We start from the raw sequence: 22,950 nt of genomic DNA on the forward strand, positions 1-22,950 counted from the left end.
GGGTTAGTTCTCATTGCATCAGAGGGCAGCTGTGGGTAGTGGTTAGAGCATGGGGGGGTCAGGCTGCTTGGGTCCTGCTTCCGACCCGCTGCATGACTTGTGGTGCATCACACTGCCTCTTATTCCATGTGTCTGTGCAGCACCAAAGGCTGCTGATCCCGGACTAGAGCCCCCCGGGCTCCTGCAACCAGGGGCTCCGGAACAGCTGGGGTCCGTAAGGGCGCGCGGCAGGGGGGAAGGGAAGGGGAGGAGCAAGGGGGCGGGGCCTCAGGGGAAGGGGCGGCATGGGGGTCAGGCCTTGGGGGAAAGGGGTGGGGTAGGGGCAGGGCCACGGTTCAAGTGCTGGTGCCCCTCCCACCTTCTGTCACTCCCGACTGCGAAATAAATCAATCCCCCTAACGGTGGGAGGGATCACTCCATGGTTCCCTGGTCTGTTCATTCCCTCCGGGGCACCCGGCACTGGCCACTGTCGGCAGACAGGACACTGGGCTAGATGGACCTTTGGTCTGAACCCCCTGGCCGTGCTTATGAGGCTAGAGGGATCACGCGGACTGTGGCTTCCAGCGCTTGGCCTGGGGATTTCCATTCCCGTCGTCTGCCCCTGGCGTCTCCGGCTGCTTGTCCATGTTCACGGCCTGTTGCTCCCGAGAGTTCGTTCCCCGTTGAGCTGGCAGGCAGGCCTGGCGCTCCAGATCTGGACGTGAGCCCCAGTTCACCGCCCCGGAAGCTTGTGACCTGAGTTAACAGTGACTTGGAAACAGGGAACGCTATTTGTGACGTACAGTGCCCCTCTCCTCTTGCCCTGAGTGGGTCATAACCATTGATTTCAACATTCAGGTTTCAGTGATACCAACGAGTGGTGTAAGTGATCAACGCCAGGTCCTCTTGTCTGTTCCCAGGCTCCTAACCGTGGGATGGAGGCAATCCGCAAATGTCTTCGCTGCAGGTCCTTTTGGTTCCTTGATTGATTTTCTTCTCACCCTCTCGGTTTCTGTGCTGCGTGCTCATTTATTCTCTCTTTTCACCCCCTCCTGACTACCCTGGCCAGTCTGCCCCTGGGAGGTTGATCCCCCTTCTGCTGAGGTGGAGGCCATCCCGACTACACAGCCTCCTCTCCGCAGAGAAGGTGGGCCAGCGCTCCCTTCCAGAGCACAGGCCAGCCGCCAGTCGTGGGCATGTTCCCTGGGCCCATGCTGGCTGGGGTGGCAGGGCGAGGGGTAAGCGCCTGCCCCATACGGGGGGCTGCAAGGTGAGGGTTGCGGTCCCAGCCCTGGGGGACAGTGTGGCAAGGGGGCAGGCCCGCCCTATGGGGGGGTGCCAGGGTGAGAGGTGTGGGCCTGTGCTGACAGTCTTGGCTTCGATCTCTGCTGATGACTCCGGAAGAGAGTCCTTACGGATGGGGCCCCAAATGTGGGGCTGGAACTCCAGTCGATTTCTGACAGGCAGCTGATCCTAGAGCCAGGACCATCACCCCTCCTCTGATCTTGAGCCCAGGACCCACAGACCTTCCCAACTAAGCCCTGTGCCGGCATCTCCCCGGGCACCTGCAGCCCCAGCTGCTTTGCATGCCCATTTACATAATCCCCTTTAGTCGAAGAGAGAAACGCCCTGGCTCGCCGGGGAAGGGTGGAGAACACGGGCGCGCGGCGAATGCCAACGAGCGCGTGGAGACGTGCTGCGCGTCCACGCCAGCCTATTAAAGAGTCACGTCGGCATCTCTGCTGGAGGGAGCGTGTCTAAGGGTGACGGTGCGGCCGTCGACATACCAGCGACAAGCAGCAGCATCCCCGTGAGTGACAGCCCATTCAGCCTTCAGGCTGGTTTTAATAATTCTCTCAGAAGCGCGGGGAATTTTCATCAACATTCATTTATTTATTACGCGGGTGCCTCCTGCCTGCAAAACCACCGGGACTCGGGGGACTGCGGGAAAGCCATGCAGCTCTGGTGGACTCAAGTCGGATGCTGCTCATCCTGTTTGATCATCGTTACCCCTTCCTGGAGTGAAAGGTCAGAAAGGATCCTTAGATCCTCCGGTCTGACGGCCTGGATAGCACAGGCCAGAGGTGCTAACCCGGTTACATGCGTGCTGCACCCCGTAACTTGTGTCTGACTGATGCGTGAATGGTACGAAATGGAGTCAAGTATCAGGGGGTAGCCATGTTAGTCTGTATCCACAAAAACAACACAGAGTCCAGAGGCACCTTAAAGACTGACAGATTTATATGGGCATAAGGTTTCGTGGGTAAAAAACCCACTTCTTCAGATGCAGCTGAAGAAGTGGGTTTTTTACCCATGAAAGCTTATGCCCAAATAAATCAGTTAGCCTCAAATGGAGTCAGTGACCTGTTTGGTGATGACCTTCACAGGGATGGTCGAAGAGTCATGGTGAGGCCAATGTGGGCCAAACTGCGGAAGCGTTGGGCGAGGGTTTTGAGGGGGGCAGAAGATCCTAAAGTGCCTTGGAAACATGATTAGATGAGCCTGGCCCTGTCAAACCCTGGGAGGGGGAGGTCCTGGGACCCCGAGACAATCACCTGGTGGCTGGTGGCCTGGCTAGCAAAGCTGCACCCTCCTGCCTGCTCCCTCTCTCACTGGCCCTGCCTGGGAGATGACTCTTGTCTGAGCATCGCCCCACTGCCAATGGAAACCCTCCTCTATCCGATGGGATTGGGGAGTCGCTGTTAAGTTAGCCTGGGCCGTCTCTCACTGACTCAGCTGCCTCTCTCGTGGGCCTGGAGAAAAGTAGCCCGCGGGCAGCGGTGGAGTTGGGCTCCCAATTCCCAGGGATGTTTCTAGCCCACTTAAGGCTGAATTACGGGGGGGCCCAGAGTGCGGAGGCTGCCCACGAGGGACAGGTCTCTGCAAATGGGAACAGAGGGGCTTTAGTCCCTGGGCTACTGCCCTGCTGAGCCAGTAAGGGTGTCATTGGTGCTGGGAGCCCATATTCTTTAGCATACAATAAATGGGGTGGGGGGATCTAAATTGCCCTGGCTGCATCGTGTGTTGCTAACACAAGGCTTTGCAGAATTGCTGAGAGGACCTGGGAAGCCTCTGCAGGGGGCTCCGTAAAACACAGGCCAAATCTGTCACTGAGTTTGAGGCAAGAAGGGTTTAAGGATCATCCAGACCAGCTGTTCTCAACTCGGGTACGTGGACCCCTAGGACACACAGAGCTCGTCCAGGGGCACATCAACTCACCTGGAGATTTGCCTAGCTTTACAGTAGGCTACATAAAAAGCGCTAGGGAAGTCAGGACAAACTAAAAGTTCTACAGACAAATGAGGAAGTCGGCAATTTGTCAGCACTAGTGGGCTGGGACACTTTTGTATTTGTATGTCTGATTTTGTGAGCAAGTTGTTTTTAAGTGAGGTGAAACTTGGGGTAAACAAGACAAATCAGCCTCCTGAAAGGGGGACAGGAGTCTGGGAAGGCTGAGAACCATCTGACCTCCAGCATGGCACACAGGCCAGGGGACTTCATTCTGTGACTCCCGCCTCCACTCCCTCGGGCTGGGCCCAAGAGAGAAGCAGCTTGTTATTGCCATTGCCGGGAGGAATTTGGATGAGGTCTCAGAGTAACGCACTTGCACAGTGCATGTTGTACCCTAACCTAGGGGCTGGCTCAAGTAGGAGGTAACAGCCCACTATTGCTGCCAGCTGATGGGAGTTACTTCTTTAGCTCAGCTGCAGCCCAGTCCCCTGGAACCTCCGGCCCCCACTTCCCTCGTGTTGGTGACGTCATGCCCCAAACGCCTGACTCGGCTGGCTGGCCTCTCCCACCCATCGGCTGTGGGGTCACAGGTGTAAAGGGCTGGGCCCCGGCCCCCCTGCTTGTTGATGGTGAAAGGAGCAAAGCAAGTTGAACTCCCCCGACAGGGTTGAGAAACAGACCTGGACTGTCTCCAGGGCCCCATGGCCCCTCCACTGCGTGGGGCTGGGGAGTAAGAGGAGCTGGGCTCCAGGGGGCAGGTGTTTTGCTCAGGGCAGGGTGGCAGTGTGCAAGAACTCTGGGTTCAGGGGGCAGCGTGCGAGGGCTCTGGGTTGGGGGCAGCGTGCGAGGGCTCTGGGTTCAGGGGCAGTTTGCGAAGGCTCTGGGTTGGGGGGGCAGCGTGCGAAGGCTCTGGGTTGGGGGGGCAGCGTGCGAGGGCTCTGGGTTCAGGGGCAGTGTGCGAAGGCTCTGGGTTGGGGGGGCAGCGTGCGAAGGCTCTGGGTTGGGGAGCAGCGTGCAAGGACTCTGGGTTCAGGGGGCAGCGTGCGAGGGCTCTGGGTTGGGGGCAGCGTGCAAGGGCTCTGGGTTGGGGGGGCAGCGTGCAAGGACTCTGGGTTCAGGGGCAGTGTGTGAGGGCTCTGAGTTCAGGGGGCAGCGTGCGAGGGCTCTGGGTTGGGGGGGCAGCGTGCGAGGGCTCTGGGTTCAGGGACAGTGTGCGAGGGCTCTGGGTTCAGGGGCAGCGTGCGAGGGCTCTGGGTTGGGGGGCAGCGTGCCAGGGCTCTGGGTTGGGGGGGCGGTGTGCGAGGGCTCTGGGTTCGGGGAGCAGCGTGCGAGGGCTCTGGGTTGGGGGGCAGCGTGCCAGGGCTCTGGGTTGGGGGGCAGCGTGCGAGGGCTCTGGGTTGGGGGTCGGCGTGCGAGGGCTCTGGGTTCGGGGAGCAGCGTGCCAGGGCTCTGGGTTCAGGGGCAGCGTGCGAGGGCTCTGGGTTGGGGGGCGGCGTGCGAGGGCTCTGGGTTCGGGGAGCAGCGTGCCAGGGCTCTGGGTTCAGGGGCAGCGTGCGAGGGCTCTGGGTTGGGGGGGCAGCACGAGGACGTGGAGCCCTGCCTGAGTCACGCCAGCTGGGACCGGCCGAGCTTGTCAAACCCCAGCTTGTGGGCTCAGCTCCAGCTGGCGCCTGACTCCTGTCTCCCCGCCCCGCAGGTACGATTCCCAGGAGCTGATGCAAAACTCCAGCTTCTGCCTGGTGCCGTGGGGCCGGCGCTTGGGGTTCTTCCGTTTCCTTGAAGCTCTCCAGGTAAGCCAGGCCCCGTGCCAGGTCTCCTCCTCTGCCCGACACCCCGTGCTGCTCCCCCGCCCCGGTGCCCAGCCACGTGGCGTCCAGCAAAACGTGGCGCCGTCTGGCCCGGCTGCTGTGTGCGCCCGCCGCTGGACGGACAGACGGACGCACACCCCTGCCTGGCTCACCCCGCCCTGTCCCCCCTTCGCAGGCCGCCTGCATCCCCGTGCTGCTGAGCAACGGCTGGGAGCTGCCCTTCTCCGAGGTCATCGACTGGAACAAAGCTGCCATCATTGGGGACGAGAGACTCCTCCTCCAGGTAGGGGCCACGTGCTCGCTGCACATCCTGGGGGGGGCCGCCTGACTCCCCAGCCCCTCTGAGACACCCCCTCCCACGTGGCAGGAAGGCCGCCCCTGCTCACGGCTCCGTGGGCCTGACGCCGGGGTCTGGCCGGGTGGGTGAGGTGGGGACCAGAACCACAGTGAGCTGCATGGGGCACTAATGAGACTCCCCCCGCTTCCTCCCTGCAGCGGGAGCCCTAAACCCCCCAGCACCCCCATCAACTGCAGCCCCCAGCTGCCCGCTCCTCAGGGCCCACCCTTTCCGAGGAGAGCAGGAGCGAGAAGCAGCGTGCGAAGGAGGCAGGATTGGGCGCTGTGCATCCCCCCCAACCCTGGGGGAAAGGGACCTGCCTCTGGTGCCAAAGGGCAGTGCCAGGCTGGGCTTGCACCCAGACCAGCATCATGGGGACCTGCGGGGCACCTCAGTGACTGGCACTCAGCCAGGCCTGGCTTCTAGCTTCCTTGGCACCAAGGCACAAAGGGTCCTACAATCCCAGCTCTGCCCTCTGAGCTCTCTGCCCCAGAGGCACCGGCAGAGCTAGGGGAGGGGGGCCCAGGGCTGGGGTAGCAGGGGGCTGTGAGGTGGGATTGGGGGCACCGGCAGATCTGGGGCTGGGGTAGCAGGGGGCTGTGGGTCGGGTTTGGGGGGCACTGGCAGAGCTGGGGGAGGGGAGCCCAAGGGTGGGGCAGCAGGGGCTGGGCGTCGGAATTGGGGGGCACCGGCAGAGCTGCATGCAGGTGAAACATGCCAAGCTCCTGCCTGCATTGGGCCAGCCAGATTAATGCTGCCTTTACATTGGCTTAGAAGTTGCGCCCCTCCCCACTGGCCGGCTGGGCCCTCTCTTGGGGGACACCCCTCCCCCCCTTCAGGCCCCTGCCAGGCCCCTGCGACTATTCCAGCCCAAACTCCTGGGAATGTGGCACTGTCCCCAGGCCATGCGGGGCTCTGAGAGCAGTATAGGGGGCGGGGCGGCTGTCCCACCCCAAACCCAGCCTGCTGCCGGAGCCGGGGCATGTATCTGGGGCAGCAGGACCCAGGGCTGGGGCACGGCTCCGGATAGTCCTGTTCCCATCTCCGCCACTGACTCACGGGGCAGGTTCAGGTCGCTCAGCGCCTGCCCACCCTGGGCCTCCCTTTTCCTCTCTGTGAAATGGGCACAATAAGACCAGTCGTGGGCGGCCACCTAGTGAATGGTACAAAGTGTGATCGTCGACTCTGTGGGCCAGATCTTCAAGGGCTCAGCTCCCCCAGCCAGGGTCAGATTCCCTGGCCATCTCGGGGCATTGGCTGCTGAGCCCTCCCGCCCCACACCAGCCTGTGTCCCCAGAGCTGCACTTACCCAAGAGAGACCCTGGCCAGCTGGCCCCATCCCTGGCTCTGCGGGGAGGCTCTGGGGGTCATCTTAGCCAACCTTCCCTCACCCCCCACCCCCGCGGCTCTCTTCCAGATCCCGTCGATAACCCGCTCCATAGACCACGACAGAGTCCTGGCCCTCCGGCAGCAGACCCAGTTCCTGTGGGAGACCTATTTCTCCTCGGTAGAGAAAATCGTGCTGACGACCCTCGAGGCGAGTGCTCCCGGCTTTGTGGGCTCCTCGGTTACAGCCCTTGTCCCCTCACTCAGGATGGGGGAAGGGCTGGTGGGGGAGACAGTGGGTCTGGTTGGTGCACCGGATCGTGGAGGAGGGCAGGATATTGGCTGGAGTGGGAGAACAAGAGGCGCTCAGCGGGGAGGAGAGGATGTCCCGGCTCCTTGCTCCTTCCCCTTGGAGCATGGTGGAAGGCATTTAGGGTCTGCCCGAGACCTAGGCGCTACCTACATCTCCCCTACGTCCTCTGAGCTTTTCTCTCAGAGGGGAAGGGGGGTCGACAATGCTGACACACCGCTGCTGGGTCAAGGGAGCTGCCACCCAGGTCAGGATCTGTGACCTGTGTGGAGGTGCAGAGCTCATTTGCTGACTCATCCTGGCCGTGGGAACAAGTGGCTCCTATGGGCTGTCAGATGGGTTGAGTGTCTGGGAGGGGGGGCTAGGCGATCCCTGCGGGGAAATATTCTAGAGCAGCCAAGCCCAGGGGACGGCTCAAGCTGAGGTTTCGGTGATGAGGTTGTGTAACAGTAACGACAATCCCCTGGAGGCACCACCTGCGTACAGGGGAGTTCATGCAGCCATGTGCCCCTGCCCCAGGGCACCGCTCCACAGCTGCGGGTGTGGAGGCTTGGGCAGGGCCTTGGGGAGCCAGGACAGAGGTGGCCAGGACTCAGACCCTGCTGTGGATTTTCTGGCCTGAACCCAGCAGTGCAAGCTGTCTGAAAAGCACATTGGGATCCTCTGGGCTGGGAGGTTGTAACAAGGCTGGTTCTGGCGGGACCCCACTGAGAGTGCCAATTCAGGACAAATTGCTTGAAGCAGGGCAGTTACAGCCCAAGGCTGGGGTTTCTGTGCACACCAAGGCAAACCAAACCAGCCCAACAGAGCAGACTTTGGTCTCACCCCACTGGCTGACCACAAGTCACACAAGCAATTCCCTTGGACACTCCAGTTTCCCAAAATCACTACCAGAGCCACTCGTGATGGGGATGAATAGTTATGAAAACCAATACCCCAGTAAAAGAGAAAAGGTTCTCTCGATCCCAAAGGACCAAGCCCCAGACCCAGGTCAATAAAACAAATCAGATCTTACCCACAAATCATGCTGTTGCCAATCCATTAGAATCGAAAATCTAAAGGTTTATTCATAAAAGGAAAAGATAGAGATGAGAGCTAGAACGGGTTCAATGGAATCACTGACACACAGCAATGGCAGAGTGCTTGGTTCAGACTTGCAGCCGTGATGGAATAAGCGGCAGGTTCAGATCAAGTCTCTGGAGAACATCCCCAGCTGGGAGGGGTCATTCAGTCCTTGGTTCAGAGCTTCAGTGTAGCCAAGTCCCTCCAGAGGTCGGAAGCAGGACTGAAGACAAGATGGAGGAGCTGCAGTAGCTTTTTACAGTCTCTTGCCATGTGGCCTCTCTTTCTGTGTCCCAAGGACAAGCTGCCCCTCACATGGCCTGGAAACACCTCAGCGTTCGGTCCCTAGGCAGGTCCCTGCACACCTGGCTGAGTCCCCAGGCGTGTCTGCCTTCTCTCAGTGGGTCAGCTGTGTCGCTGATGGGCCTTAATGGGACCAACTTGTCTGGGGTGTCCCCCAGAAGCAGAGCACAAGTTTGAAATACAGACAGTCTAGAGCCAATACTTACAACTTTAAATACAAAAATGACACATGCAAACAGATAGCATAATCCTAACCAGCAAACCATAACCTCATCTGAGACGCCTTATTTGACCCCCTTTATACAAGACTTGGTCCCACTACAGGACCTTGGTTGCAACAATGTTCTATACAGTCCCAGTTCAAGTCAATAACGTCACAGAGGTGCACCAGAAATGCAGCTGTTCTCTCCAGCAAGGGCACTGGAAGGAGATTAGGAGGCCAGGCCCTTGTCTAACCTCTCCCATCCCAAGTGCTGCCACACGTGAATGAATAAAGCCTCCTCATCATCCCCATTGTGCCGGTGGGGAAACCGAGGCACAGAGTGACTTGCTCAGGGCCGCCTGGGGTCAGCGGCAGAACCAGGAGAGAGGCAGCACCCTGGGCCCAGCCCGCACTCTCTGAAGAGTTGCTGGTCTGGTCTGTGCCTCTCCCAAGCTCGCCCTGGCCCAGCGAGAGGCGGGTGAGGCCGGCAGTGGCTCGCTGGGATGTGGTCTGGTCTGAGGTGGGAGGGGAGAGGGCTCCTCGGGGAGTGTGAAGGCCGCCACAGGCCGGTTATCTCTGTGCTTCATTCATCGGGCAGTTGGGGGCCCAGGCTGCACTGCGGGGGCTCAGTGGCCTTAGGAAGGAACTTTGCAGATTCTCAGCAGTGCAGAAAAGGTCCCCAGCAGCTGCCAACCCAGCTGGTGTGTTCACGGCCTGGAGCATCGTGGTGCCCAGGGAGATCAGGGTACCAGGCCATGGAGTTACCGCCGGGCTGGGAGAGGCCAGGCTGGATCCGCACGACAGGCTGAGGAACCGGCACAGGGGGCTGGGCGGTGGGGGGACCTTGGTTGGTTGGTAGCTGCCATGGGTACACCCTGTCACAGGCTAGGGCCACCTCTGGCCCCCAACCCCAGGCCTCAGGGTGGGCTCCTCAATCTGGCATGCGGCCATGTCCCGGCTAGTTCGTCTCAGCTGCACCAAGATGTGATCACAGCCCTTGGCCCTGTGTAATGGCTCCTGCTCGGCTGGGGCCCTGCACCAGCAGATCTCAGTGGGGGCTTGGGGCCTTGTGCCGGGTGCGGTACAGACCTTTCAGTGAGAGACGCAGGCCCAGGCCCACAGAGCTCCATGTAGACACAACAGGGAGCGGGGCCAGCCAGAACTGTGCGGACGACAAGGGCCCAGTGGCGCAAGCGAGCGTGGCCCTGTGAGCAGTAACCGTCGCTCGCTGCCAGCCTGACCGTGGCTGTGCAGCAGTTTGGAGATCTGGGAGACCCGGGTTCGATTCCTGCTCCCCAGCCACCCAGTGTGACCCTCAGCAAGTCCCTTAGCCCACCGAGGAAGAGAGGAAGGCTGGCCCAGTGGTTAGGGCATGCCCCTGGGGCTCAGGCGTCCTGGGTTCTGCCCCAGACTCCACTTGTGATCCTCGCCCAGTCGTGCACTGGGGATCATAGTGCTGTCCTGCCTCACAGGGGGCTGGGAGGTGCTCAGATACCATGGTGATGGGCGCCTTGGAAGTGCCTAAGACAGACGTGTACAGATCAGTCCCAGGTGGGCTGGCACTCGGCGGCTAGCCCAGGCCACCACGTCTGCCCTGCTGCTGCTGCCCGTGCTGGCTAATGGAAGCTGGCCCGGCACAGCTACACCGGCCGCATGGACCCACCTCTAGAGGGGCTTGTTAACAACGCCTGGGCCTGTTATGTCAAATGAGGGGGCTCAGCCCAGCATCTGCTGCCCCGGGGCGCTGCCGCCTGGAGGAGTCTCAGGTGCCCAGTGCAGGAGCCGTCTTGGGGAGCTCAAGGCAGGCTGAACAAACCCCTTTGACATGCGGACGGAGCAGGTTTGCTGTGGAGAGGAGACGTTTGTTTCATTTTGGGCGTTGAGTTGATAAACCAGCCCCTAAGCCTGGCTGTTGGGTTGGACTGGAAACGCCCCAGCGGGAGTTTATTCGGGATCCACGAAGGGAAACTGAGGCGCAGCCACCAGGGGGCGCAGTCAGGTGGCCACTCATCTGCAGGCTCGTTAGAGCGAAATGAAAGCATGGGGAGCCCTGAATTATGGGGCAACGCCTTGGAGCAATGCAGCAGCTCCCCCAACCCCCGCAGAGTTAGGTTGGGTGCTGGGGACACCTCTCTCCAGTGCAGAGCCCACCCTTGCCAGCCTGGCATGGGAGCCTCACCCACTGCCCCGGACACTCTCCCCTCCGCGGCACTGGGTAAGGTGTCCCGGGTCATGGGGCACATTGAGTTGTTCATGGTGTGTGTCTGGTCCCCGGGGCATGATGGTGAGCACAGAGCCTGCTGCCAGCTCTCCGCAGGGCCTTGAATCCCCAACGCTCGCTGCTCCGACTCGGTCCCTTGGCGTCCAGCGGCTGACCGGCACCAGCTGGCCTCCCCTCCAGCCTAGGCCCCTCTAGGATCAACCTTGCCCAGCCGACTGGTGACGAGAGGGGTTAACCTGCGTCTACACTGGGGAAAGGTCGCGGCTGTGCTGGGGCCAGGTGACACGTGTTCGCTAACCCCACTCTTCTCCTAACCTAGACAAACCCAGTGCGGGGCAGGAGCCCAGCCCTCCAGCCGCTAGCAGAGATTGCTGTGGTGTATGGCCCGGCCTGCTGGTTCCCGCCCCGGGGTATATGGGACAGGGCCGGAGGCCGGGGCAGTGCAGCGTCCACGGCTGAGCCTCGCAGGGCCCAGCCCAGGGTCAGTAACGGAGCTCCCCCGGTCCCCTCGTCATTTTCAGATCATCCAGGACCGAATCCAGGCGCACATCAGCAGGAACCAAGTGATGTGGAACGCGCAGCCGGGCGGGCTCTACGCGCTCCCCCAGTTCTCCACCAGCCTCGCCGACTTCCCCTTCTACTACTGCGCCCTGGGTAGGTGGCAGCGATGGGGAGGGGCCAGGCTCTGGGAATGGGCCCCGGGGGGCCTCAGGCCTGGCGAGGCGTCGGAGCTGGCCCTGGAGTCCCTGGTCGCCCAGGCTGGGCTGGGAGCTCCCGATGGAGTAACAGCCCGTGGGCTGGGCAGAATATGCAGGGTTCCTGGATATTTCTCCTGCAGGGGCCGTGGTGCCCTCATGCTTTGGTGCAGTGAGTTACAGCGGGTGGGGTTCGCTCGGGAGCGGCCAGGACAGCGATAGCGGGGTGAAGGGGGGGCTGCTGGTGAGGACGGGGCGTCGGAGGGGGAAGATCAGTGGGTCACGCACACGGCTCTGCTGCTGCTCCGGGATCCTGAACCTGCAGCGCCCCCTGCTGTTCCAGCCCAGCCTGTGGCAAACGGGCTTTTCCCGCTGATCGCTTGGGAGGAGCCGGCTGGAGACTCACTCCTCAGTTAGCCCCACCCTAGAGCGCCGGGTGGGAGGGGCGGTCACGGCACCGGATCTGGCCCATTTTACAGTGTCCAGCTCTGCCGGCCCCCTCAGTCCCAATGTGCCGCCCTCCCAGCCATCCCAGCCCTGGGCTCCCCATACACAGCTCCGCTGGCCCCCTCATTCCTGACCCACAGCCCCCCATGTTATCCCAGCCATGGGCTCCCCCCATCTCTGCCAGTGCCCTTCAATCCTGGCCCACAACCTCTGCTATCCCAGGCCTGGGCTCCCCACACCCAGCTCTGCTAATGCCCCTCAATCCCCCCTGCTACCCCAGTCCCAGGTGCCCTTCATACTGACTTGCTCCCTTTCCTACCATTCCTTTCTTGCTGTTCCCTTTATCTCCCTTCCTACCCTGCAGCTGCTGGCCAGCCCCGCCTGGAGTGGGGGCTGCTCAGTTGGTGGCAGGCTGCGGATTACGGGAGGGGATTGTTTCCTGCAGGGATCTCTGGAGAGCAGGGTTTGCTGGCTTCTCCGCCTGGTGGAGATCGGCCCTTCCACCAGCTTACTGATGCCCTTTGCAGAGACACTGACCTCCCGGCTGCACCTCACCCTGCATCAGCCCCGGGGTTGGGGTTAGAACTTGTACAGTGGTGCCACGTCCCCCTCAAGTTGCCGGTCCCGTGAATGGCGTTACTCCTTTAGCTAAAGTGGCAGAGGTCTGATGCGGAAGGTCCTGGGTTCAAACCCAGGATGTGCCTGGTGTCACTCTCCGATTCCCAGCATGGAGGCTCCCGCTTAAAATTTCCGTCCTTATTTCTAAACCAGCCCATCAAAGGGAGGCAAAAATAGGGGCCTGCCTTTTTTGTGTGCTGTGTCTATCTTACAGTTTAATCGTGTGGCCCATCACCCTAGTATCTGGGCACCTTCCACATAAAATCTATGGCACTAGTGACATTCCTGTTGGACATCAGTGAGTCCCTGGCATGCTCCCTTTTCAGAATTAGACCTTTGCTGGGAGGGGGTTAGTTTTGTTTTCAGATTTTATGAATTTTCCCTTTTTCCGCTGACATATGAAGAAGACCAGAAAGTCTTTTTTCCTGCTTCGTTTCCACTAGAAAGCCAGGTCTTGTCTAGCTGGAACTCTACGGGCATCACAGGAGAGTGAAAGCCGAGTGATTGGGAGGGGAAGGGTGTTTTAGTCGGATTGGTCCAGACTTGGTTTTTATCACCCATCCATTGCCCAGCCAACACTTGGGAGAAAGGATGTCTCTGGCAAAGAGTGACCTCTGGTAAAGACGCCCTGGGGGGTGAAAGAAGAACTTGACAGCCCGACCGCTCCGGCTGGGAGAGCAGGGGGTGCAGAGCCCAGCCCAGCGCTGAGGATTGTTTTAAATCTCTGGATTTTGAAGCCAATCTCCTGATTGTGGGGGCTGACTCCTGAGCGCACAGAGCCAGCGATGCTGCGGCCCCCTTGGCTATTCCCCGTCCCCCATGGCCAGGCCCCGAGAGCGCTATGAACTCCTCTGTGCATCATCTCCGCCCCAGCCCTGCCCAGCTGCTGGCCCCGCCCGGGCTGTTCCCCTTCCCCTCCTGGCTGCCGTGGGCCCCCTACCCCTCAGCTTGGCCGGAGAGCGCCCGGGCCAGTCCGAGCCGGGCCGTGTGTCGTTGCAGGACGCAGCCCAGCCAAGGAGTTCACCGCCGTCATCCAGGCCGCGTCGCCGCTGCTCTCGCAGTCCCAGCCCATCGTCAGACTCATCCTCGCGGTGGCCAAGTCCAAGTATTGTACCCAGGTACGGGCCCACCTGCCAGGGGACGCTCCTCCTCCCGGTCCCTTGGGCCTGGGCCTCTGGTCTGATCCCTGAACAAGCCCCCGGCCAGCCACAGTGGGAGCTGTGCCTCTGCACCCCACAGTGGGGCTGGGAGAGGAAACCACGGGGAGCGAGTCCAGGCCGTTCCGGGGATGGAGGCTGAGTGGTAGGGGATGGGTCCAGCCGTTCTGGGGATGGGGGATGGGCGGCGGGTTCGGTCAAGGCCGTTCCGGGGATGGAGGCTGGGTGGCAGGGTCGGTCAAGGCCGTTCCGGGGATGGGGGCTGGGCGGTGGGTTCGGTCAAGGCCATTCCGGGGATGGAGGCTGGGTGGCAGGGTCGGTCAAGGCCGTTCCGGGGATGGGGGCTGGGCAGTGGGTTCGGTCAAGGCCGTTCCGGGGATGGGGGATGGGTGGTGGGTTTGGTCAAGGCCGTTCTGGAGATGGGGGATGGGTGGCAGGGTCAGTCCAGGCCCGTCCCTCCAGGGCCCTGGGTGGGTCTGGCTGAGGTGCTATCCCCGTGGGCGTCTCTGCTCGGGCCATGCACCGTGCTGACTGGCGTGATGGTAGCCCCGGCTCTGGCCTTGGGGTGGCCGAGGCTGGTGATGCTGGCTGGCTGTGGCTGACGGTTGGCTAAGGTCTGAGTCTGCGGCTGGTCGGGGCCGTAACCCGGCCCTGCCTGTCACCGCTGCAGATCGTGGTGCTGTGGAGCTGCGAGAAGCCCCCGCCCCCGAGGAGCCGGTGGCCGTCCGTCCCTGTGCCCTTCAGCGTCGTGGAAGAGGAACACAAGGTAGGGGGGCCCCGGGGCTGCGGCACTGCTGGAGGTGGGAGGGCAGGGAGGGGAGCAGTGGCTGGGTTTGGGGGTGGGGGTCGCACTGCTGGGGTTTGGGGGTGGGGGTGCATGGTCACAGTGGCTGCGGTTTGGGGGTAGGGGTGCGTGGTCACAGTGGCCGGGGTTTGGGGGTGTGTGGTTGCAGTGGCCGGTGTTTGGGGGGTGGTTTGCTGGGATTAAGGGGTGTGGTCACAGTGGCCAGGGTTTGGGGGTGGGGGTGCGTGGTCACAGTGGCCGGGGTTTGGGGGGGTGTGGTCGCAGTGGCCGGTGTTTGGGGGGTGGCTTGCTGGGATTAAGGGGTGTGGTCACAGTGGCCGGGGTTTGGGGGTGGGGGGTGCGTGGTCACAGTGGCCGGGGTTTGGGGGGGTGTGGTCGCAGTGGCCAGTGTTTGGGGGGTGGCTTGCTGGGATTAGGGGGTGTGGTCGCAGTGGCTGGGATTTGGGGGTGGGGGTGCGTGGTCACAGTGGCCGGGGTTTGGGGGTGTGTGGTCGCAGTGGCCGGTGTTTGGGGGGTGGCTTGCTGGGATTAGGGGACGTGGTCGCAGTGGCTGGGATTTGGGGGTGGGGGTGCGTGGTCGCAGTGGCCGGGGTTTGGGGGTGTGTGGTCACAGTGGCTGGTGTTTGGGGGGTGGCTTGCTGGGATTAGGGGGCGTGGTCACAGTGGCTGGGGTGGGGGCGCGTGGCTGGCTGGGGTTCAATTGCTTTGTCTTTGCACAGACCATGAGCAGCCGTTTCTTCCCCTACGACCTCATCCGGACGGACGCCGTGCTGAGCCTGGACGAAGACACTGTCCTATCAACCAATGAGGTGAGGGCAACGGGGGGGGGGGTCCAATAATCCCCATTGTCCCTCCCTGCAGGAAGGGGGCACATCTCATAGCTGGGGGGCCAGGGGCCAGGGCTCGGATAGCCCCAGGGGCTGGCTGGGGGCAGCTTCAGTCGAGCGGGAGAGGTGGGAGGAGAGGCACCGGCAGAGCCCAGCAGAAGAGTCGGGGTCCGGTGCCGTTTGGCTGTGTTCTCGGTGAATAAAGCAGCCTGGACGCTCAGGGGCAGGAGAGGTTGGCGCTGGGAGCTGGGTGCGTGGCTGCTTCCATGCAGCCCCGGTTCCCAGCTGCCCCCTGGCTGGCCCTGTGTGCTGGGCACTGCTGTCAGGCCTTCTTCATAGAGCCTGGTGTGTGGTTCACAAGAGAACGGGCCAGGTTTCCCCTCCGCACTCTCCCGGACCTGATGGGGAATTACAGACACCAAACCTCCCCGAGGCCGGCGGGGGACTGTCCCTGTCGTGGGCAAGGGGCAGATCTGGCTCTGGGTGTGCCAGGGGAAGGGGAGACACCGGGTCCCTGAAATAGGGGGCAGGGGGTGCAGTGTTTCCCCTTCTGCATTATTGTAGCCGGGGAGCCGGGGCAGGCTGACTCGGTCACAGCCAGCACGAGAGCTGGGCAGGGGAGCTGGGCGCCCTCCTGGAGGCACCATGTGGCGGCTTGGGGAGAGGGGGCTGCAGGCTGAGGCTCCCAGGCCACTGCCCCCCAGGGCTAGGCAGAGCCCCAGCCAGAGGTTCGGTCCAGGACACCGCGGGCCGGGCGGACGCAGCTGTGTTAGCCGCGGACGGTGGGGCAGGGTCAGTGCTGGGGCTGCTGTGCCGAGCCTGGCTTGTTAATCCTGGTTTTGTTCCTTTCCCGTCTCCCCCCCGACCTGCCCCCTGCCATCGGGGCCTCCAGGTTGACTTTGCCTTCACTGTGTGGTGCAGCTTCCCGGAGCGCATCGTGGGTTACCCAGCCCGGAGCCATTACTGGGACAGCAGCAAAGGCTGGTGGGCCTACACCTCTAAGTGGACCAACGAGTACTCCATGGTGCTGACGGGGGGGGCGTTCTACCACCGGTGAGCCGGGGCGGTGCACGCGGCCGGGAACCCGGCTCCGGGCAGGAAATCCCATGGCGCTGGGGGCTGCGTGCGACGTGCCACTGGCAAGGCAAGGCACAAACGTTCGCCCTGCCTGGCAGAGCACCGGGCAGCCTCCTGCAGGCACCAGCCACGAGCGCTGGCTGTACAGCAGGGCCAACGTACAGAGAGACTAACGCGAAGCAGTGGGGTGCTAGCGGGGCTCCCCGGGGACACCCCTGCAACCTCAGCTCTCCCGAACAAGGGCTCTGGCGGAGAGCAGAGCCTTCTCTGTAACCTCCCGCCCTTTGCAAGCCTTGTCCCTCCATTGCCACCCCCGCCCAGCTAACGGGGAGCCCCGGTGCAGACAGGCCACTGGCTTTGCAGGCTCTCGCCTCTCTCCCCGCTCAGAGCAGGTCTCCCTGATGTGCTGTACCCTCGTCCTAGCAGCTCCAGGAGCATCTCTGGGCAGAATGACTCTTGGTAAGACGATGGGCCAGACCCATCGCTGGTGCGTCTCTGTAGCCTTGGGAGGAGCCCCACCAGGGCCAGTTTGGCCTGGGGTCTCACAACCCCCTCCCTCCCCGCCGGCACTCGCTGAATGCTGCCTGTTTGCCCTCTCCTTTGGCAGGTACTATCATTATCTGTACACCTTCTACCTGCCGGGCAGCCTGCACAGCATGGTGGACCAGATGGCCAACTGCGAGGACATCCTGATGAACTTCCTGGTTTCCGCAGTCACCAAGCTTCCGCCCATCAAAGTCACCCAGAAGAAGCAGTACAAGGAGACCATGATGCAGCAGGTTGGCTTCCCACCTCTTCCGACTGCCTCGAATGCATGGAATTGGGGAAGGCCCTCGGCACAGAGAGCCCTCGGCGCAGAGAGCCCAGGGGGCCGGGGGCTCAGCTGCCCCTGTGCCAGGCCTCACCCACCTCCCCAGGTGGAGGGGATGGCTGCGAGGGTCGGGCGACTAAGAATCGGTATCTGGCCTCTTCATCGTAGGACTAAGAACTGGGCTGGGCTATGGGGGCAGCCTGTGGCCAGTCAGGGGAGCAGACCTGGAGTGAGCGTGCCATTGAAGAGTGAGAGACCCGCCGGGGAAGGGCCAGTGAGCAACCCGGAGCTGAGTAGGGTACGTCTACACTGCATTGTGACAGGTTTCAGAGTAGCAGCTGTGTTAGTCTGTATTCGCAAAAAGAAAAGGAGGACTTGTGGCACCTTAGAGACTAACCAATTTATTTGAGCATGAGCTTTCGTGAGCTACAGCTCACTTCATCGGATGCATGCAGTGGAAAATACAGTGAGGAGATTTATATACCCAGAGAATATGAAAAAATGGGTGTTATTGTACACACTGTAAGAAGAGTGATCACTTAAGATGAGCTATTACCAGCAGGAGAGCAGGGGGCGGGAGGGGAACCTTTTGTAGTGATAATCAAGGTGGGCCATTTCCAGCAGTTACCAGGAACGTCCTGACGTCCCCAGTGCCCAGAGGGGTTCGGAGCTGGAGTCCCTGTTCACGCCCGTCTGCGTGTGGGATGAAAGTGAAGAGCGGAGCCACCATCTTCCTTATGTCCCCCTGCCTTGTCCCAGTGGGTCCCCAGCTCCGTCAGGACACGAGGGCCCTGGTGTCGCTCCATTGCCCCCTGCTTTGATCCCCATCCGCCCTCCCCACTGCACAGCGCAGCCCTGCTCCCCTTCATGAATGCAGTGCCCTGGGCAGTCCCTCAGGCCCAGCCCCTCCAAGGTATCCCGGTGCCTAACTCCCCGTGGTGCCTGTCAGAGCCAGCTGCCCAAATACCGCTGAGACTCTGGGCCTTAGGGCCTTGCTTGTTCCTCCAGAGGGTTCACTGGTGCACGGTGCGCATGCCCCGTAGGCTGACTGCGGCGTGGCCCTCGGCCGGTGCCAGCCTGGGGAGCCGGCGACTGGCGCAGGGGATCCAGCCGGAACCTCCCTGGTGCAGCAGAGAGCCCTGCCCTGGCCCCGGCCCCGGCCCCGGCCCCGGCCCCGGCCCCTGCCCCGGCGCGCCCTGGGACGAGGGTGATTCCCACGCTGGGTGGGGAGGGGCTTGGGGCTGGCGCGGGGATCAGAGTCCAGCTCTCCCCTGCTGCCGTTACTTTTCGGGTCCCTGCGCTGACCCCCTGCGGCACCGGCCCGGCCCTGCACCGCCCGCTGCGGAGCCGGAGCTTGCGGCACATCGAAATGTCGCTACGTTTTCCAAAGCGGCCTCGGATTTCCGGGTGCCAACTGGGGGCACCAGGGGCCTGATTCTCAGCGGAGCTGAGCACCCACCGGAACCTGAGGCTCAGGCCCAAGCTGCCTCCAGCGGGCACCCCAAATCGGAGCCCGCTGCTGAAAACACTGGCCACAGCCTCAGCCAGCTCAGCTCCCGGTCCTTCCCGACTCGTGCTGCTCTCAGACCCGGTGAATTACCTACCGCCCAGGCAGCCCGTGGCTGAACAGAAGGGCAGATTTCTGGGGTGACAGGGGCAGGCTGCATTGTGCTGAATGTGTTTGGGGCTGGTTGTCAGGACGCCTGGGTTCTGCGCCCAGCGCGGGGGCTGGTTTGTTGGGTGAGCTCACCTGGCTGCACCTGGTTCCCCATGTCTGGGATGGGGGTGGTGGGCAGTGCGTTGCACAGCTGTGCAGTGAAATCTGTCTAGATAAGATTCGTATCTGGCCCCTTCACCGCAGCCTCTGAGCTCCTTGCTGTATCTCTGTCCACAGCCCCCTGAGGTAGGAAAGTGCTGTTCTCCCTTGTGTGCACATGGGGAAACTGAGGAAGAGAGACTTACCAGAACAGAGAATTAAAGCTGGGTCTCCTATGGCCCTGTCTAGCGCCCCCCACTAGGCCACCCTTCCTCTAACAGGCTCCGTTATCCCTGCAAGGCTGCCGTGCCCTGGGCGTTCGAGTGACGTCCCAGAGCTCCAGCACGGTGGGTGACCTCCCGCCTCTCGCGCTCAGGGACCCTCTCCCACCTTCCCTCCCCAGGGCTCTAAGACGTCCCGCTGGGCCGACCCGGAGCACTTTGCCCAGCGCCAGGCCTGTATGAACTCCTTCGCCAGCTGGTTCGGCTTCATGCCCCTCGTCCATTCGCAGATGCGGCTGGACCCCGTCCTCTTCAAAGACCAGGTCTCCATCCTGCGCAAGAAGTACCGGGACATCGAGAGGCTGTAGAGCTGCCGAAGCCGCGGATGGAGAGTGAGAAGGGGGTGAGGACCCCCCAAAGAAGACTGCGGAGAAGGGACTCCCTCTTGGGAGCCACGGAGGCTTGGCCTGAGGGGCAGGGCCGGGCTGTGGGGCACAAGCAGGGGAGACGGCCGCTGGGCCTGGCTCTGGGGTTAAACCTCTGGGGACAGCCGGAGGCTCGGGATGCAGAGCGCAGAGTCCAGGGGCAGTTCTGTGACTGCTCGCTCCGTGGCTCCTGTCGCTGATTGGTTCTGGTTTGATCCCGTTTCCAAGCCAAGAATCGTGTCTCCTCTCTGGGCCTGCGAGCTGCGAGTGCAGACGGAGCCGCACCGAGATGTCTGCTCAGCCGCTCCCTGATTTTATCTTTAGCTGCCTTTTACCTTGGTTGCCAGCAAGGGCTCAAAGCCCTTTTCCTCTGGGTGCTTCGCACACAACGACGTCCCCATCCGCAGGTCTGGCCTGCCAGAGAGCAGCCAGGGGCCGAGCCTCCCTGCCGGGCGAGCATGGGAGCCCAGAGAATCCGAGGGAGAGCCGAGTGCGCTGCCCTGTGGAGGAGGGAGAGATCTGAGTGGGGCACATGGGGCTGCCACGCACTGAAGGGGGCAGGGAGCAAAGCCCCAGGGGTGTCAGCCCCAGCAGATCCCCCGCCCCGCGCTCGCAGGGGTGGTAGAGAAGAGTCACACAGCTCCGTGTCTGCACCAGCTCAGGGCTTGACTGCGGAGCCCCGGCAGGTCGTTCTGTGTCTGGACTAGGCAGAGGGGACATCTCCCTCCTGCCCCCTTCCAACAGGTGTCCCCAGTACATCCCGCCAGCCCCTGGGCGTGGGGGATCCCACGGCAGCCCCCAGCAGATCTTCAGCACCCTGCTCAGGCCAGAGCCAGCTCCCCCGTCTGAATCTCCCCTGGAACGGACGGGAGGAGGGCTGGCGAGGGTGGCTGAGCTGCAGGCGTGCGGGCGGGTGAATGGGGTCTGCGTGGGAGGGCAAGGTTGCTGAGGGGGCAGGGTGGGAGCAGGCATGAGGAGGGGGGCAGAGAAGTGAGAGGCCCCCAGCAGGTTCTGATAAGCTGCAGAGAAGCCGGGAGCTGAGAAGCCGGGAGCTCTACGGGACACATCGTCCCAGCCGTGGTGAGTCAGCTTCGTTTCCTCCTCCTCCAGGGAGCTGCCCCTCCCTCTGTGGGGGGATCTGGATCGGGGGCAGGGAGAGCTGGTTGGGGGCTCTCTGCAGAGCTCGTCGGGGGCAGAGGGAGGTGCAGAGGAGAGGAACTGTCAGACATTCGCTCAGAGCCTGGAGCGCAGGCTTGCCATGGCCGTACTCGGACACTAAGGCAGAGGTGTGGGTCCATGGTGGGTGTGCGGGGTCCCACGTGGTCTCCAAGGGCCAGTGCAAACCCTCCCCATCGCCGCTTTATCCCTGTATCGGGGGTGGGCTGCAGAGACATCGTTCAGGGAGCGAGTCACTGGCTGGCAGCGATGGGCCGGCAAGTCGGTCCCGAAGCCAGGGAGGAGCCTGTGAACTCCTCATCGTCACCCCCAGAGGTCAGTAGCTTTGTTGCTGCAGCCGCCTCCGGCATGCACAGCGATGAGATGACGACGGGCTAAGGAGACCGAGCCGGAGGGCCGGGGAGGCAGGTGCCGGGGTGAGACCTGTTCCCGCCCGGGAGCCGCCTGATGAAGAGTCAGACAGGACAGGCTAGAGCCCTGGGAGCCAGACGCCAGGTTAGTTACAATGAAATAACTGAGGCCTCCGGAGAGCAATAGGCCGCAGGTGCCTGCAGGAGAGGGGGAGGAAAACCTCTTGCCACTTGCCCCTCCCCTTCTCACCAGCTCTGTCCGGCCTGGCTCCCGTTTGATCCCTCAGCAGGTCAGGGTGGAAGTAGCAAGGGGCTGGCTCCAGGTGTCCTCGTTCCCACCTGCCCACGGTGCCGGCTGCCCTGTCTCCCTGCCCCAGTTCAGCCAAAGGTGCGGGCTGGAGGTGGGCTTTGAGAAAGGCGACGGGCTCCCCGCCCTGCCCCAACGCTCTGTTTGAATGTGTCTCATGCAGCAGCAAAATCAGAACGTTTTATGGCGACTCAGATGTAAAACCCCCTCCTAGGAACACCTGTAAATGCCCATTTTGTATCAGGATTTGTTGAATTAAACTGAACCGAGACTTTGTCAAGGGGCCTGTGCTGTGGTTTCTGTTCAGGGCACGGCCACGGTGTGTTTGATCCCAGCCCCGTATTGCCCTGGTCAGCGAAAACCTCTGGAAGCTGCGTGGGAGTGGCAGACTCGGGCCAGAGCAGTGACGTCAGAGTTTAGCCTGGTTCTTGCCCTGCCCCAATCGTCACAGAACCACCCAGCCCCTCCACGAGCGCAGGGAAGAGACATGAGTCTCACAGGCCGGAGCTGAGCCCTTGGGGCCAGCTGCACGTTTCCTTGGTTCTGATGAAGGTTAGCTGTGCCGTTGAGCCCCAGATCCTCCCGTCCGTAGTTAGGCAGAGCTCCCGGGTGAAGGGCTGCAGGAACCAGCCCTGAGCAGGGCCCCATGGCTCAGCAGCAGGGCGCTGTGTGATTTAGGCCTCGTGTATGCTAGAGAGTTTAAATGGCAACAGTTCTGCCGACAGAGGGCTACTGTCAAGGCTATTTCAGCAGAGGGCGTTTACATGGCATCAGATTGTAGCTGCAAAAGACATGTGGCTCCGTGGGCTGGCATCCCAGTGTCCCCTGTGCCACCTTCTGATGCCTTGTGGGGAATTTTGGCTGTGTCTTGTGGGATATCCTCACTCCTCACAGGGAATTTGGGACTGTGGGGTCGAATTCCCGTAAATCCTTCGGTTCCATCCCATAATCTACTCTTATGCGCTCTGTTTTCAGCCGCACTGCTGAAACCATGGATGCAGCACTGAGCAGCAATGCTCTGGGGTCCATTTTAAGGCCGGGACAAGGCATTCTCTCGTATTTGCAAGCCCACCGTGTTCAGAGACATGGTACCGAGGATGAGTGGGCAGCAAAAGACATTGTCCAGCTGCGACAAGCATTTGCCGACCAACAGGCGCTGAGCGGTGGCATTGGGGTGTGATGCAGAACTAGGCCGACCAGCAGAACTTTTGGACATGGGAGGCCACATCCCTGGAGCTATGTGCCAGGCTCGCCCCGGCCCTGCAGCACCCAGGCACTGAGACGGCAGCTGCCCTGACTGTGAGGAAATGGGTGCTGAGAGCCAGGTGGGAGCTTGCAGCCCCACATTGCTATCGGGCGGCAGGCAAGGAGTTTGCTGCTGGGAAAAGCCACAAGGAGGGTGATTGTCATCCAGGTGCGCAAGGCCAGTAAACGTGTCCAGCTGCACAGCAGTGTGACCGGACAGTGTGCAGGAAATAATAGATGGAGTCAATGAACTG

The 22,950-nt window shown here is 62.0% G+C and overlaps 1 protein-coding gene across 1 annotated transcript in view; it reads left to right on the forward strand.

Annotated features, from left to right (window-relative positions):
- The window catches only part of LOC144261873 (exostosin-1-like), a 173,227-nt gene extending 153,666 nt beyond the window's left edge, over nt 1-19,561 (forward strand). The window contains exons 2-11 of the mRNA XM_077811447.1: nt 4,907-5,000; nt 5,194-5,301; nt 6,773-6,892; nt 11,301-11,433; nt 13,539-13,657; nt 14,367-14,462; nt 15,221-15,310; nt 16,221-16,381; nt 17,013-17,184; nt 19,376-19,561. Of these exons, the coding sequence (XP_077667573.1) occupies nt 4,907-5,000; nt 5,194-5,301; nt 6,773-6,892; nt 11,301-11,433; nt 13,539-13,657; nt 14,367-14,462; nt 15,221-15,310; nt 16,221-16,381; nt 17,013-17,184; nt 19,376-19,561 (1,279 nt within the window). The remainder of the gene's footprint in view (nt 1-4,906; nt 5,001-5,193; nt 5,302-6,772; nt 6,893-11,300; nt 11,434-13,538; nt 13,658-14,366; nt 14,463-15,220; nt 15,311-16,220; nt 16,382-17,012; nt 17,185-19,375) is intronic.
- The last annotated feature ends 3,389 nt before the right edge of the window (nt 19,562-22,950 follow it).

Source organism: Eretmochelys imbricata, chromosome 3 (assembly GCF_965152235.1).
Source record: "Eretmochelys imbricata isolate rEreImb1 chromosome 3, rEreImb1.hap1, whole genome shotgun sequence".
NCBI lineage: Eukaryota > Metazoa > Chordata > Testudines > Cheloniidae > Eretmochelys > Eretmochelys imbricata.